Source organism: Crocodylus siamensis, chromosome 6 (genome assembly GCF_052110815.1).
Source record: "Crocodylus siamensis isolate JL-2025a chromosome 6, ASM5211081v1, whole genome shotgun sequence".
NCBI classification, from domain to species: Eukaryota; Metazoa; Chordata; order Crocodylia; family Crocodylidae; genus Crocodylus; species Crocodylus siamensis.
In genome coordinates, this window is record NC_143400.1 from 38,282,688 (window position 1) to 38,298,470 (window position 15,783).

General features: G+C 40.6%; 1 protein-coding gene across 2 annotated transcripts in view; it reads left to right on the forward strand.

The window, feature by feature from the left end:
• The first annotated feature begins 287 nt into the window (after positions 1–287).
• The window catches only part of ADAM28 (ADAM metallopeptidase domain 28), a 39,800-nt gene continuing 24,304 nt past the window's right edge, over positions 288–15,783 (forward strand). For both annotated transcript variants that reach the window (XM_090051693.1, XM_090051694.1), the window contains exons 1-6: positions 288–419; positions 7,735–7,847; positions 8,791–8,867; positions 11,976–12,054; positions 13,392–13,468; positions 14,764–14,956. In XM_090051693.1, the coding sequence (XP_089907819.1) occupies positions 371–419; positions 7,735–7,847; positions 8,791–8,867; positions 11,976–12,054; positions 13,392–13,468; positions 14,764–14,956 (588 nt within the window). In that variant the 5' untranslated portion in view covers positions 288–370. The remainder of the gene's footprint in view (positions 420–7,734; positions 7,848–8,790; positions 8,868–11,975; positions 12,055–13,391; positions 13,469–14,763; positions 14,957–15,783) is intronic.

Here is a 15,783-nt window from a genome sequence, read left to right on the forward strand (position 1 = left end):
AAGAATCACATGCCATCCCTTAAATTGGTAGTGGCCCTGCATATTTTCTACCAGCCAAGATAATAAAAGCAGCCTGAGGACAACTCCAATTCCTTATGCTTTTGGGCAGAAATCATTTGAAGGAGCAATCTATACATCACAACTCAAGTGACACTAACCAACAGGAACTTCCGCCTTCTGTGCCACTGTTGTAGCTTGAAAGTTGTGCAACACACCTTTAGTAAACACTTCCTCATGTAGAAACAAGAATAAAGCAGAAGCATTCATTCTCTCTCCTTCACTGCACAACTGAAGAGGGGTTAAGGCTGAGATCAGCTAGAGGCCAGTCTCTCTCAAGGGACGGGAACACTCTCCAATAGGATCTATTGATATGACTACGCTACTTATTTTCATGCTTCTGTTACTTTTTCAGCAACAAGGTAAGCTTTTCCCTCCTTTACTGCAAGGTAAAGGGTAAAATAAGTTTCTATACCTTTTTAATTATTAAGATGTGGTGATACTTAAGAATCATAATAGCATTTGTTATATTCATGCTCTATGGAACCATTTGAATAAAAGAGCGGTTCAAAGTTAAAAACTATTATAATTCTTGAGGAACCCCAAGAAAGAAAGAAAGAAAATAATAAATTGAAAGATTAAGAGATTGGATTAAAGCTTGGACTGAGTTAGTTTTAGTAGTCAACAAGAAAACAGTTTTCCCTTCACAGAGTAAGTAAGAATTTCTCTAATTCAGATTGCTTATAACATGGAGAATGCTTTAACTGGTAAAAAATAAATAACCTTATTAGAATTAAATTAACAATTGTCTTGCCCTTGAAACTAAATGAAGATGGTAACTGTTGTAATGTTTGTATGGCGTTTTCAATATTCAGATTAATACTAAAGTTAGGAATCCTTATTTAACTTTGTTCTGGGCAATGGACCATGACTTTTTTAATACATACATTTTTTTCTTGTAATATTGAAGACATTTCTGAGGAAAAGCTTCTTTAGAACCTGGAACACAAATACACATTTACTTGTGTACATAGTTTGTCTGTGTAATTCAAGGTCAGTTGGACATGTTTTTACCTTCACTGCACACTCGTATTGTATCTAGATATACATTCATGTGTGCGCAAGACTTCTAAGGTTCTCACCCTTAACACATAATGCTTCTTATTTCTTTATAAAATTGAGCTTTCTTTCCCAAATGCAGCTGAACACTAACTTGTAGAATTAACTCCTGATTAAAGATGATAGGGAAATTGCAAAATTAGTTTTACTTTATCACCATTTTTGTGCCTGTTACAACAGGCACAGAGTGTGTTTGGTGCTCAGAAAAGCTATGGAGTTAAAATATGGCCTGAAGCAAAACAAAGATGATATGGTACATTCACTCTAAAGACCTACCTGTAGGGAAGCTAGTCAAAACAGAACGTAACTGCTTACTTCATATACCTGAAACTTCACTGCTGTGAATCATTATAACATAGGCAAATGTCAAAATTAGCACAGGCTACCTGTGAAGCCCAGCCTAAACTCCAGTTGCCTGGGCTATAATTTGACCTGCTAAAACCACAGTAAAATATCACCCTGAATACTAGCAAAAGTTTAGGAAAGTTTGGGCTTAGTTTTAAGACTTAACCACTTTTCCTAACTGGGCTGTTTCATCAACACTCACTTAGAGAAGTGCTTCATCATCACACAAACAGTCTTATTATGCACCAAATAGGCCACTGATTTCATTGGAACCATTTGCACAAGAAGATATTTCTAAAACTGACTAAAGTGTGCTCATGAAGGAGCACAGCCTTAGGGCAGAAAAAAAGACCATGGACTAATGCATGAATCCATTAATTGAAACTAAACTAGACATATTGCTCATTAAACACACTGCACTGTCAGTGAGGTGTTATGAGCAGCCCCAGAACTGATTAGCTCCCCATAATTTTCAAGGCTTCTAATGGTAGCTTTGGAACTGACTATTAAAAGCCTTGAAAATGAGGAAAACTAGTTGTTTTTGGCAATGCTAAAATCACAGCGCTGACAGTGCTTTGTACTCGATCAGCATTGCTTTCACTGTTAGGGTTGTGGTTGTAAACAGTTACAAAACCAACCAGTGCAACTCATTTTCAAAAACTTGTAATTGCATTCCCTTCCCAGCTGCTTCCATTTCTCTGCTTCCCTTTCTCTACAGGTGTTACCTGGAGTACAGGTAGTTACAAGACAGAAAGATACAGTGACATTTAGTAAGCAGTTAACCAGAGGACAATTAAATACTATCTAAGGCCTGAAAAACCTTATGTGCTAAAGCACTTAATGCATTTAACTAGCATGGTGACAACTGATGTTACCATGTAAGCCACAGGTGACAAACTGGGTCTGGCACTGCATCACATAATTAAGCAAATTATGCATTTATCCAGTATGCATCAAGGCGGAGTACACTGTAATTGTAAAGCTAGAACCATAGAAAGCTGCATACCCCAGGGGCTGAGTTCTTTAAAAAATCTGAGAATATGTCTGCCATCTAGAGGATTAATGGGGGCTTTAAGTGGTGCATAGACTTAAAGCTGTTTCACCAACCAGAAATAAATTTCATTCTTAGAGCCTTTTTTTTTTTTTTTTTTAGAGCAGCTGCATCCCTGCTGCTCCCATTAACTTCACCTCAAGTTATATATGTGGGGCATGTCTGCAAAATAGGTCCTAAGTTAGTTTCTGGCATGAATCATTAATGTTCTTTGTACACAAAATTAGAAACATTCTTCAACACAGTTTTTTCTCAGTAAGGTCCTCACACCCGCATAGATACACAACACATCCACTTACATAAAGTCAGACAGAAAAGAACAAATTGAATCATCGGTCTGTCCTCCTCACCGCTTTCAGCATGCATATGTGTATTCCTCGACTACAATATATTTCCTAATATAGTATTTCCTAATATCTTATCTGGATTATTTCAAACACTTCCAGGAATCAAAAGCCACCATTTCTTTTGAGGATGCCATTTAAAGTTGAAAGACCTCACTCTTAGGTCGCATACCGAAAATAAATATTTCCGAGATTCCTGGTGCTTAAATTCACACCATTATTTATAGTTATAGTGACCAAACCTAATGGATTCTTGAGATGCTTGTATGCTCTAGACCAGTGGTCTCCAAAGTGGGGTGCATGCACCCCAGGGGAGTGCGCAAGATGATCCATTGGGGCACGGGAAGAAAATATTAGAACTTCTATTTATATTTATATCAATATAGATATATTGGGGGTGCGTGCTCAAAAATTTTTTTACTGATACGGGTATGCGAATATACATATACAATATATTGGGGGAGGGGGCGCTCAAAAATTTTTTACTGATGGGGTGCGAGATCAAAAATGTTTAGAGACCACTGCTCTAGACAGGAATATGCATATCTTAGATACCCTTTCTCATTGGCTCTGGTGTACCCCTCAGTTTAGCCATAATGGCTATGAACAGAAGTTAAACATAAACTGGTAAAAGTGACCGGAAACAGGTTTAAACCATAACAGAACAGAAGTTCAGTGCACATAAACCAGATTTACAATGGCCAAACCCAGTTTAAGATAATCCAGGATGACTATAGTAGCAGATTTAACTGATTTAGGTTCAACTGGTCTATGGCTACCTAGTGTGTCTTGCCAGAGCCTGGCACCAGTGGCAGCTGGCAAGATGCGCTGGGCACCCCTGGGGGCTTGTGTCAGGTGGTGGGGACTGAAGTGCTCCAAAGAGGGTAGGATCAGGCCCCACCACCTGGTGCTAGCCCCCCAGGCCACAAAGCGCATCCTCCTGGAGCCCAGCATTAGCCCCAGGAGCTTGTGTCAGGCGGCGAGACCCAATCCTTCTTTCTATGGAGCTGGCTTGGTGGGGGGAGAATGGGACGGGACAAGAGAAACCTCCCCCAGGGACTGAGACCAAGGTGGGGGGCTTTGTCCCCCCTCACCCTCCTTCACATTAGTGACTCGCACTGGCTTGGCTGCACAGAGGTTGAATCACACTCCTGCAGCTGGGCAGACCAGTGCTCGGTAGTATCCCTGGAGTGGGGCTCCCTCCCACGTGGGCAGATGACAGTCTCGGGGACCGGTCCTGGGAGTGGGGAGACTGCTTTCCCCCTTTCCCCTGTGCATCAGTGACTCTTGGGGCCCAGCCACAGGGGGAGAAATTACCTTCATTCCCTCCCCCACCCCACAACTGGGCAGGCCTGGGCTGGGGAGATCCCAGGCCAGCCTGGGAAGAGCTGTGGGGCTCTCCCCATAGCCAGACACTTGGCTCAGCGGGGCCAGCACTGGGAGGGGGGATCTTCCCCTGCCACAGGGAACAACAGAGGGTTGGGGGCATGTGCTATTTAGCAATGGTTTCTGCTTGGCTGTGTTGGGCTGGCCAACAGCTGGCAGGCTGGGAGGCATGCTCTAGTACCCCCGGCCTTCTGGCCTGGGTCAGTGCAGGCTTCCACCTGCCTTTCCCCGAGTGAAAATTTGATGTTAGTTCAGTTCCTGATTGGTTCAATCTACACAGGTTAGAGAAAACTGTGAAGAATGAATTGATTCTGCCTCAGGCTTTTTGACAGTCTGTACTTAGCCAATCTCTCCAAAAGAGGGGAATGGTGGTAGCCCAGTGAACCACTCAGATGCATTTTGGTATATTAAACCCTGTTGAAAGGGAGGCTAGGACAGATTGAAATGACACAGACCTAACTGATTCATAGCAGCCAGGTAGGATGGGAAGGTACCTGATAGGTTCATGTGCCTTTGCACACGTACATCAGTTTGCAAGCAATACCTAGTAAAAGCAACAAACCACTTACTAGAAATACAAGACCAGAGCAATGGCATATTGCTACTAACGTGCATCGACTGTAATGATCAAGGTCTCTAAAAGTTTGATAAGAGCCCAGGCAACCTAGTTCTTCTGTAATGAAATATCTTAGAAGACTGCCATACAACTGCGTTATTGCTGCTATGTTGTATTTAATGATACCCAGCAATGTACCTGATGGCTACCTGCTATCAAATCCAGAGAGGTCTCTGTTGGAACAACAAACAAAATTACACCCTAATTCAAGAAAGCATCCCCATTCAGGGCAATACTTAAATATGTCCTTAAATCCTATTTAGTTCAGTTAGCATCTGCTTAAGTGTTTTCTTGTACTTGGAGTTTGGATCCAACAAATGGGTTGTAGGGAAGGTTGGAGGAGAGAGGACAGGGTTAACAATCATAAGATTACAAGATTGCTCAGCTAGTGTAAAGTGTCTTGAAGTAAGATAGGATGTTTGGGTTTGAGTTTTATACTGAGAGCAAACACATCAGGTAGCATGAGTATATTAAAGCCAGTGTCTTGTAGTACCCAAAAGGAAATTTGTACCTTTGTACTCCTACTCAGAAAAGACTGCTATTTAGTCGGTCAGTCTGAAAAAAAAATCTGATTTAAATAACTACTTGGATACACTGGACCAGATGCTCTGGCCCTTACCCTCTGGTCTGCACTGATGTAATATCTAAGCTAAGTGCCACAAGAGTCAAGATCATACCTAATCCAAACTACAGGCTTAGCTATCACCTGAATATAGACTGGATCTGGGAATGAGGAGCTGGAAACCATTCCAATATCCACAGGCAAAATACCTATTTTAAGTTGCAGGCAGTCCAGGATCTGAAATACAATCTGTTGTCCTACTCAGGTAAACCTCAGAGTAACACCCAATAGGGATATTTGAGAGCCTAAGACAAGGTTGCCCTTCTGTCTGGGAAGGAAACATGCACCATCAATATGGCTACGGACAGATAAATAGTGACAGTCCCACAGGACCAAGAGAAGGATGCAGGAAGCCTTCACATCTTGCAATGGTAAACTGGTTACCTCTACCCACCTATGCATCACTGGAGATAACACATACGCCACAGGTTTCATGCTTCCCCTTCATCCTTACTCATACCTACACAGCTGTCAGCAGGCACTGCCTGACACACTGGCCTCAAAGAATAATCTACCTTGGAGATAAATTTAGTTGTTAAACAATGTTTCCACTGCATGTCAAGGCACAATCTGATCCTAACATGAACTGCAGCTTTCTCACTCAATAATGGTATAGTAGATAACTAAAATGTCCTGCAAAATGTGAACATGCAGACAAACTGGCTAGCAATGAGGTACACTGATTACTTAGTAAATTATCTTGTATTCTGTCAGGATTCTGTGTACGAGTATTTCCAGGGAAATGTCCTGTCAGTCCTCCACTGCCCAAGCTTCATTGCCACAGGTCATTTTAACATCTAACTTACAACATGCTTAGATTTCTACAGGGTCTGTTCTTGAAATCAGAGAAAAGCCTCAAGAGGAACAAATTAATTTTGTAAACATCCAAATGCATAAGTTATTCTGAATCAAACACTCGTATTCTAACAAATAGTATCCCCTGCATGCAAACCGCTGGGCATGGTCCATGGCACGGTTACTTTTGCTCCATCTTCCTTTGAAATCTTTTTAGTTTTCAAGAAAAGACAAAGAGTTAGCTGATTTGTGTTTTTTTCACTAGAACGTATTCCTCTGCAAAACAGGAACAATAACAATATCTGTTTCCTGTGCATGTTGCAAGTGTTAATGTTTGCAAAGGCAACCTCAGATGAACGAAGCATGGGAATACCTGCCACTACTGTAAATGAACACAGGCCTGCATTTTCAAGAGTTACAGGTATTTTGAATGCCTTCACTTTTCAGGGCCCAACATGAGACACTGACTCACAAGACACTTTATGCCTCTTACCACATGAGAACTTTAAAGTGCTCAGCACTTACTGAAAATCAGGTCCCTTTAAAATATCTCAAGCTGACACTCAAAACCCAAGGCAATCCAAATAACTAGTCACTTTTCAAAAAGTAGGCTACCATCCAGAGGTGTGTGCTTTTCAGCAACAAGTGGAGCCCAGGTGCTTGTGCTATGAACTGTACGGAGTAGCCAAAACAGATATTCAGTATGGTGGCTACATGCCCCTCCCACTTTTCTCCTGATGTATCCTCCCGTGTCTTCCCCCATCAAACTTCACTTTGTCCATTCTATGCAGGCAATTAGACTGTATCGTCATAATGGTCCTATTTGGCCTTAAAGTTGTCCATGTATGTAACTAGATTCATCACAAAGCAGTTTGGACAAAGTGTTCTCATAACAAACACAACATATTTCATTACGTTCTGTGAAACCTCAGTATAAGGAGCAAGCAGCGAATTGGAGAAGAATACAACAAAAGGACAGAAATAGAAGGCTGTAAAAGCAGAACTTTCAATTACCACATGCATGTAATCACACCCAGTAAAATATAATCGCTGAAAACATACCTATAGGAAGAGGATTAACTGGAAATACTTCTGTGAAAAGACTAGCTGTGTACATTTCTAAAGAAGGAATCTGAGAGTGCTGCAGGCTAGAAGCAAATGCTGTGAGTTTACTTACCTATCATATATGTGAGAGAAGACAGGAAGAATTCTTTAGGTGGCTTGCACATGTTTCTGCAACGAGGTCCAGAGATTAACTTTACAAAGCCACACAACCTTATCCATGCCATATGCAAGTTTCCAATGAGGAAGTAAAAGCTGAATCTTGAATATCTGCCTCAGTGTGCTAAAACAAGATATCAAAAAGAATGGTGTGACAGTCCAGTAAAACATAATAGTGGTTAGAAACTTGGGAATTTAACAAGTCAACAACATTTGTTTTGATAATGTTTTCCCCTAGGGAGTGCTAAAAGGAAATTACCTGGGATAAAGGAGTATGAAGTGGTATATCCAGAAAAATTACATGTACTGCATAAAAGAGATGTAGCGGGAAACCAAAATCCCAATGGAAAGGTAATAAGAGAGTTTTTTGTTTATACTGGGAGAATGGGAAAGTTTGTCTTGGGTAGAGTTGCCTTGACTTTCAGATCAAGTTCAGATCCAGACATCATATTGTAACAGTTGGAGATGGAAGAGCATGACTAGGATATTGATTCCAATGCCTTGCAAGGGATAACCATTAAGTACATAATAATAATACTCATTAAGTAAAAAGAAGTAGCAAAATGTAAACCTTTGCTTCATGCAAATTTATGCACAGTGAAACCAATACAGTAGCTGGCATTACTAGTAGTTTTTACATAAAATCAGAGCTCAGTAGGCAGTGAAAAACACCAGAATGGAAATACATCGTGTGTCAGGATGTTGAACTCTAGGTCTAAAGTAAAGCCTTAATGCCATCCCACAGACTACCTGTGAATGGAAGCAGCACAATGAATTGGCCAGCACTATGAGTTCTGCTCGCCACTCTGCCTAACCGGCTCTCTGATATAGAGGAGCTTCTCTGGGTGTCTCTGCAGCTGTGAGATGTGGCAATGAAATCGACTGTGTTTCATAAAGGACTCTAAAGCTACATGCCTGAAAGCACTTAACTATGTGCCTAACATTATGCACTTTTTAATACTGGTATTATCTGGGCTCCATTATGTGAAAACACATAAACAGAATAGCAGACGGCTTTGCCCCAAAGAGTTTACAAATAGACAAGCAAAGAGTAGGGTGAAGAGACAGAATATGCCAGGAGGTTCAAAATGCTTTAAAGGAATCAGATGCTTTGATGAAACAAGATGGGATCAAGTTAAGCATGTAACATCACTACTTTCCTGAATCAGGTCTTCGCTGGCTGTTTATGCTAGAACTGCCAGAGGGTTTATTATTGCCTGGGATTTTTTTGGCCCCTCAAAACAGTGAGGTCCCACTAATCATAATCCACATTCTAATCCTTAAATGTTTGTAGGTAAAATATGACGACACAATGCAATATGAAATTAAAGCCAATGGAAAGAAAATCATACTTCATCTACAAAAAAATAAGTAAGTTTGATTTCTTTTTATTACAAAAATATAACTCCCTATAACCAAGATCATTGGAGAGAGGTATTAGAAGGTATGCAGGGCAGAGTTTTCAAATTAAAATGGTATTTATGCTCCTGAGAGTCTGGTGAAAATTTAATACTCAAATACCAGATCCCGAACATTGGACTGGAAAGGAATAGAACAGAATCAAACTGAAACAGGGCTTGGGTTGCATGATGGCACTCCAAAACCAGCATCTGATAGCTCTTTCAGGGTAATGACAAGCATATGACATCCCACATCATGTTGTAATACCTGATACGTTCTTCTGGAACTGAATACTGTGAACTTGTATGGAAACATGACTTGACAGCTACTGGAGTAGAAATTACTTAGGCTGGCTGTACCTCAATTTCCCTTCTACAAACTGGAGAGAATGATACTGACCCACCTCCAGAGATTATTGTGGCACTTAATTCATAATAATCTTGGGGAACCTCAGAAAGAAGGTGTGAGACAGAGAGAAAGAGAGGGGGAGAGGTCTTAGATTAGGCTGATTATTCAGTTTTACTATTGTTCATTTAGACAATCATACTTGCCTCTATTGTTTCCCATTTACTCTCACTTATTTTTGAGACTTCACCACTTGTTTACTATATATAGCTTAGATTATGAACTCTTTGTGTCACAGCTTGTCATTGTGTTATATACCGTCCTTGTGGCACAGAGCATTATAATACATAAAGGGCACATCTACATGAGACGTTTACAGTTGAGCTGTCTAATTAGCTCTGCAGTAAAGTCTCAACACCTACACACGTAGCCCTATTAGGCCGCAGGAAACCAATTAACTTTGTCACAGGTTAATACTTTGTCACAGGTAAATCCAAGTGCTATCCTGCTGTGGTGTTTGTTAATGCTCAGCGATGCATATGTAGATGCTGATGGGGCTGGCTGGGGCACAAGGGTGCTTCAGTTTGGGGCTGCCTGCCAGCTAGCCCTGCACTGGAGCACTCTTATGCCCCAGCCAGCTCCTCCGCAGCACATGGAGCCAGGTCCAAGCAGCCCTGGGCTGGCAGGCTGACTCCCCATACCCCCAGGCTCTCTGCTAGCTGGAGCTGCTCTGCTCCAGCTCACCATGCTGTGGTCCCAGGCTCATGTGAAGACACAATGCCCAAGAGCAATAAACTCTGGCACAATATGCACTGGGGTTTATTGCTCTGCGCTAATAGCATGTATAAATGCACACAAAGATTCATATTCTGATCAGAAAATCCTGATTTCTTTTTGAAGTTGCTAAGTATCCACCTAATAGGAAAGAAGTCATCCTGCTGGTTCACAAAATATTAGGCTTTTAACTCTTAACTACTAAACCTAAACCCAAACAGATCCATCTGTAGTAGGGCCAGTAGTAGTTATAATGTTGTCTGTGAAGTAAGGACTTTATAATATATATATGTATGTATGTGTGTGTGTGTGTGTGTGTGTAATTTATGTCGCAACAGTAGGTTGCAATACAGAATGAAATGAGTGCACAAGAGAAAACATACAATACTATGCAAATATTTTGTCTGCTGGGTGTGACAATATTTAATATTGTGTGGATTTCACTCATTTTTAATCAGCATGGTTTTAAAAACTTTAAATACAATCAAAGAGGCAACACATTTGGGCTATATATAAAAATGCATAAAATAATAAATGTCACCCCCATTTTTTATCTAATTAAAATATTTTGAGGGAAGTGGGACATATTCTGTACTTGGCTCCAGTCTTTAGAAAATAGTGACTCTGTAAAGTTGCTCATAGAACTGTGGAACTTTAGTTCTACCAGAAATAAATGAGACCTCAATTTAGTACAAACTTCAAAGGACCTACTCACTTGCTTAATGGTGGGTAATACATAAGTGCTTTCCTGGACCTGGGCCAGACAGCTCAGACTCTTGCAGGACTGAAACCTTCATGAGCAAAGTACAAGGCACAGGTCAGAATGCAAATGAAATGCAAAGGACTCAATGTGTGCAGAATTAAAGAATTTATTTAATTAACATTGTGGCCTCCCTTGAGGTTAAGAAACATACCCTCTCACCCATTCATTCATATATATTAAAAACTATAGATCTATATAAACTTCAAGTAAATTAGTCACCGAGAGAAACTAAGCTGAAAAACTTCAGCCCTAAAGGTTAACATTTGATAAAATTATAAACAGAGGTTTAGGATAACAAGTGTTGGGCAATTATAAAAACTGGTAGAACTTCTATCTCAAACATGGTGTCTGTGTGTACAAGCATGTGCAGACTTTGTCCTATACTTTGGTTATTTCTATCAGTGCAAAATGTGCATAAAACTGAGAGATGTGAATAGTCACATTTCATACCCACAGTGTCTATAAAAGAATGCAGGATAACTGGGTGCATCTACATGTGCAATTAAGGCGAAGCAATAACCCCTGGCACATCACCTGCTCCCTGGTGTGGTGTCTATTCATGGGCCTGGGACCACATCAATATGACCTGGGGCAGAGTAATCCTGGCCTGGCCGGAGGCCTGGAGGGGCTAGCCCTGGGCAGTGGAGGGGCTGGCTGGAGCACAAGGGTGCTAAAGTGTGGGGCTATGCAGCAGGCAGTCCCCTTGCCCTTTAGCACCCTTGTGTCCCAGCCAGCCCCTGTCAGTGTCTACAGGTAGGTTTCAATGTATGTAAGTACTCTGCTATAAGACAGTACCGCCCCAAACAGTATTATCTTACAGCACAATTAATTAATTTACTGCACCCTAGTACCAGCACACGTAAACAGTGATGCCTTACTACAGAGATAATTAGTCTACAGTAAAGTGCATGTGATGACGCACCCACTAAGGATAAAAGCTGCACACGGTTACAAACTGTACATTCATATGCTATCCAGAAAATATAACAACAGAATCAACTGGCTTCAGCTGTTATGTTTTAGAAATTTCCCTTGGTTTGGATTCGGTATATGAACAGGCCAAACTGTCCATCCAGTAGGTTTGATGCTAAAAATAACCCTGTGCAGGCTTGAGACTCATTATGTAACTGCCTCTTCCCCTGATTGCTCCAGCTTAATTATTATCATGAATAAAAGATGCACTGTATTCTCTCCAGGAGTCTATTCGCCAAGAACTACACTGAAACTTATTACTCACATGATGGTCAAGAAGTGACAACAAGTCCTCAGATCAAGGTAAAATACAAAGAGTTTCCCCCAAGTCTGTAATCATGTGGACTTCCATGTGGGGTCTGCAAATCCGTGAACAAACAGCACAAGACTATGAAAATAGTCAGGTCCTACGCAGGCAAAAAGCAGCATAGCTCCACTTGCTTCAGTGAACCAAGAAATGTTTGTTCCTTAACCACAATGGAACCATGGTGATTTACACTAGTTGGGAATCTGGAACAAAGTTTAACTTACAAAAAAGAAACCCACCTTGTGCCTCCAGAGCTGATGTGCACATACACTGACTAGCTTCAATGTCAGCATATATCAGAGTGAAACCGGCTGAGACTAAACATTTTTACACCAGGTGACTTTTGTGCTTTCATTGTGAAACTATGGCATTCATTTTTACAGCTTAATCTAGGTGAGAACACGGACTCAGATAAACATGCATTCACTCACTCGATTACTCACTCTGCCACCCACACACAGAGCAGACACATTACAGCTTACACCAGGTGGTTTCTTTGGACCATGACAAATCAGTTAGTTATAAGCACAAAGCCACTGTACGAGTTCCTTTTTAATTAAATGCCTGTCTGTGGCCTTGTCCATACTAACCGCAACAAAGTTTGCATTTTAACCTTGGCGTGTGTTTGTGCGCACGCGCGTGTGTTTTAACAACTGGAGTGTAAAAAATAAATATGCTCAATTGTGGAGTAATTACAAAAAATAACAGGAGTTTAGGTGGAGTAAAGCCTAGGTTAAGACTTTCGAAGCCCTGGGTTAACATTGCAGAGGCTATTTCTGATTGTTCCAATATATTTATTTTACCAAATGGATGCGTATAAAACAAATGGCATCCACATTTGGTTAAACACGATTCCGAATGAAGCATGTTGACTAAGAATTCCAGCATCACTGATACTTCTAAGTGGTCAAATAACTTTTGGCTTCTCTTACAACACTTGGAGGTATGCAACAATTGTTCATCGCTTTCTCTAATGTTTGTTTTATCAATAATTCTTTCCAGTATTTAGGTGCCTAACTACCTTTAAAAATCTCGCCCTAGGTCTCTGAAATATTTTTCTATGCTGGACAGAGGCTGAACTGGGTGGATTTGCCAGCTTTCAGGCAGTGTTGCATTGAAAGACTAGCATAGTGCTCCCCCACCAGACCAAACTTATGAATCATAATTTTTTATTTTCATTTGAGGCAGAAGTTGAAACTTTGGAAATCTGGACAATTAAAGTGGATGATCTAGAGGGTTCATTATGTGTTTGACAATTAAAGTGGATGATCTAGAGGCCTATGCCAAGCCAGTAATTTGCCCAAAATAACAATATAACACTGCTTTTCAACAGGACCACTGTTACTATGAAGGTTACATCCAAAATGACAGTGATTCAGCAGCAAGCATCAGTGCCTGTGATGGTCTAAGGTACGATTGTAGCTAATCTTCAACATCGTAAAATGATATTGATAAGAATGTACTTGTCATTCTCAGAGGCTACTTCTTCCCGAATATTACTAATGCAGCCACCGTTGCATCCTGTGCTATAAATAAGCCCTCAAAAGCTAGACTTTCCTGAGATGAATCATATGCAAATAGGGCAAGTGGGTATTTTCTGTCTCTACATCCTGGGAAATCCATTTCTGAAGGAAAGGAAAAGATAAGATATAAGGAAAAAATCCTTTTTGTGATGTGAATTCATTCATTTCCATTCTCGTTCTAGAGCTAAGCAGTGCTTTTGTACATTGTTAGTAGGAGCTGTGTTGCAAGCACTCCACTCTTTTGCATGCAACAATTAACTGAAAGATCTGTTTGTTCCTAACAGATTTCATGGCACAGTTTGGCAAGGCAAGAACATTAACCCTGGGTCTTGTCTAAAAATCTGAAACTGGGTATCAATTGATTTCAGCCATATTTGCTGTCAAGTAAAACCACCTGCTTCCAGCTGACACATTCTGAAATGAAATGTTCTGATCTGAGATGTCAAAACAGTTATTTTGATCAAAACATCTTTTGTTCAGTGATTGAGACTTTCTAATTGAAATATTCTGAACTTTTCATTCCGGGGAAAACTTTGGTATTTCAACTTCTCATCTCAACGAGTGTCAAAATATCAGCATTTCCCAGAAGAGGGAACTTCATTCTTCAGTCAGCTTGGACGAACGCAAAACCCATAGTCAAATTTCTATTGCATATGCCTATTTGAAATATAAATAAATCCATTGTCTTGACCTAATTTCCCCTAGCTTGACAGCATCTGACTTGGAAATGTCACCTAACCAACTAGTTTCCCAAATTTCATAATGACACAGTGTTCTTTACTTCCCTTTTTAACTTTCTGGTACTCTAAACAGAAGCTGGTTAATGTTTTTCATATTTCATCACACTGGTATGTAAAAAGGTCCATATGTACATGTAAAGGCAGGGGTGGGCAAAATGCGGCCTGGTGTGGCCCGCCAGGCCATTCTATTTGGCCTGCGAAGCCTCTAAAAAATTTAGAAAATTAATATTTACCTGTCCCTAGTTGCCTGTCATGTGGCCCTTGATGACTTGCCAAAACTCAATAAGCTGCCCTCCACCCAAAATAATTGCCCGCCCCTGTGTAAAGGGCTAATAGAAGAAAAGTGCTAAATGTAAAATACTATTGTTTTGTCAAAATCCTATGAATTCTTCACAATTATTGTCTTTATTGTAATATGAAAGGCTATAAAAATGTTTTCCAGAGGCTATTTCAAGACAAGAGGTCAGAGATACCTTATACAACCCCTGAAGCTCAACAATAGCGAAGAACATGCAGTCTTTAACTATGAAAATTTGGAAGATGATGGGACTCCAAAAACCTGTGGCGTAACCAACACTACGTGGGAATCAGGAGAACCTATCAAAAAGTCATCCAGATTGAGCAACTATGAGGAAGTTAGTATAAATCATGAAATAAGTTAAATGCTTAGGAGAATTTTGGGGGACTGCTGTTTTTAATTCCAAATTTGCGAGGGTGAATTTCATAGATTTCGTAGACCAATTTATTGGTTCATCAGCAGTAACCAAAGGATAATGGGAAACTTGGATTTGCATAAATATTGGAGGGAATTCACAGTGGAAATGCAGGAATGGGGACAATCTTTTGGCAACGTGTTTCATATATTGTGCGCTGGCTGATAGCAACAGGTGACTCCGTGCTTGTAAAGCTGAACAACTTCTTTATAAAGGCGATTATTTACAGAGACACTCTAACTATGACTGGCATGCCAGCGATGCACACACAGACCTTCCTCCTGGTGACTCCTTGCAATAATCCTGCCCTTCATGCAGTGATCCTCCCTCCGAGTTCAATACCATTTACTGCAATGTATATATTGTTGCTATAGTCAGGATTCACAGCTTTACAACTTAATTCACCAGTGATTCTTTCACTTTTCTTTCAGACCAAACTAATTCTTAAATCAGCTTCTGTAACTATGATCTGGATTCTCTAGCCCCTTCACACCTTCTGTGGTCCCTTTCAAAATCTTTCTAAGCATGAAATACTGCAGGGTTCCACCTGTATACCATGAAGAAGTGTCCAAAGTAAATGCACAGACATTGCATGGTAAATGCAGGTTTTACACAGCAAAAGAAGCCACATGCTTGTGGCACCAAGCAAACACAGCTATGCTGCTTCTGGTCCAGGAGACCCTGAACCTACACATGCAGAAGAGCAGAGGATGTGGGAGTATGCTGCTGCTCAGCACAGCAGGTTATTG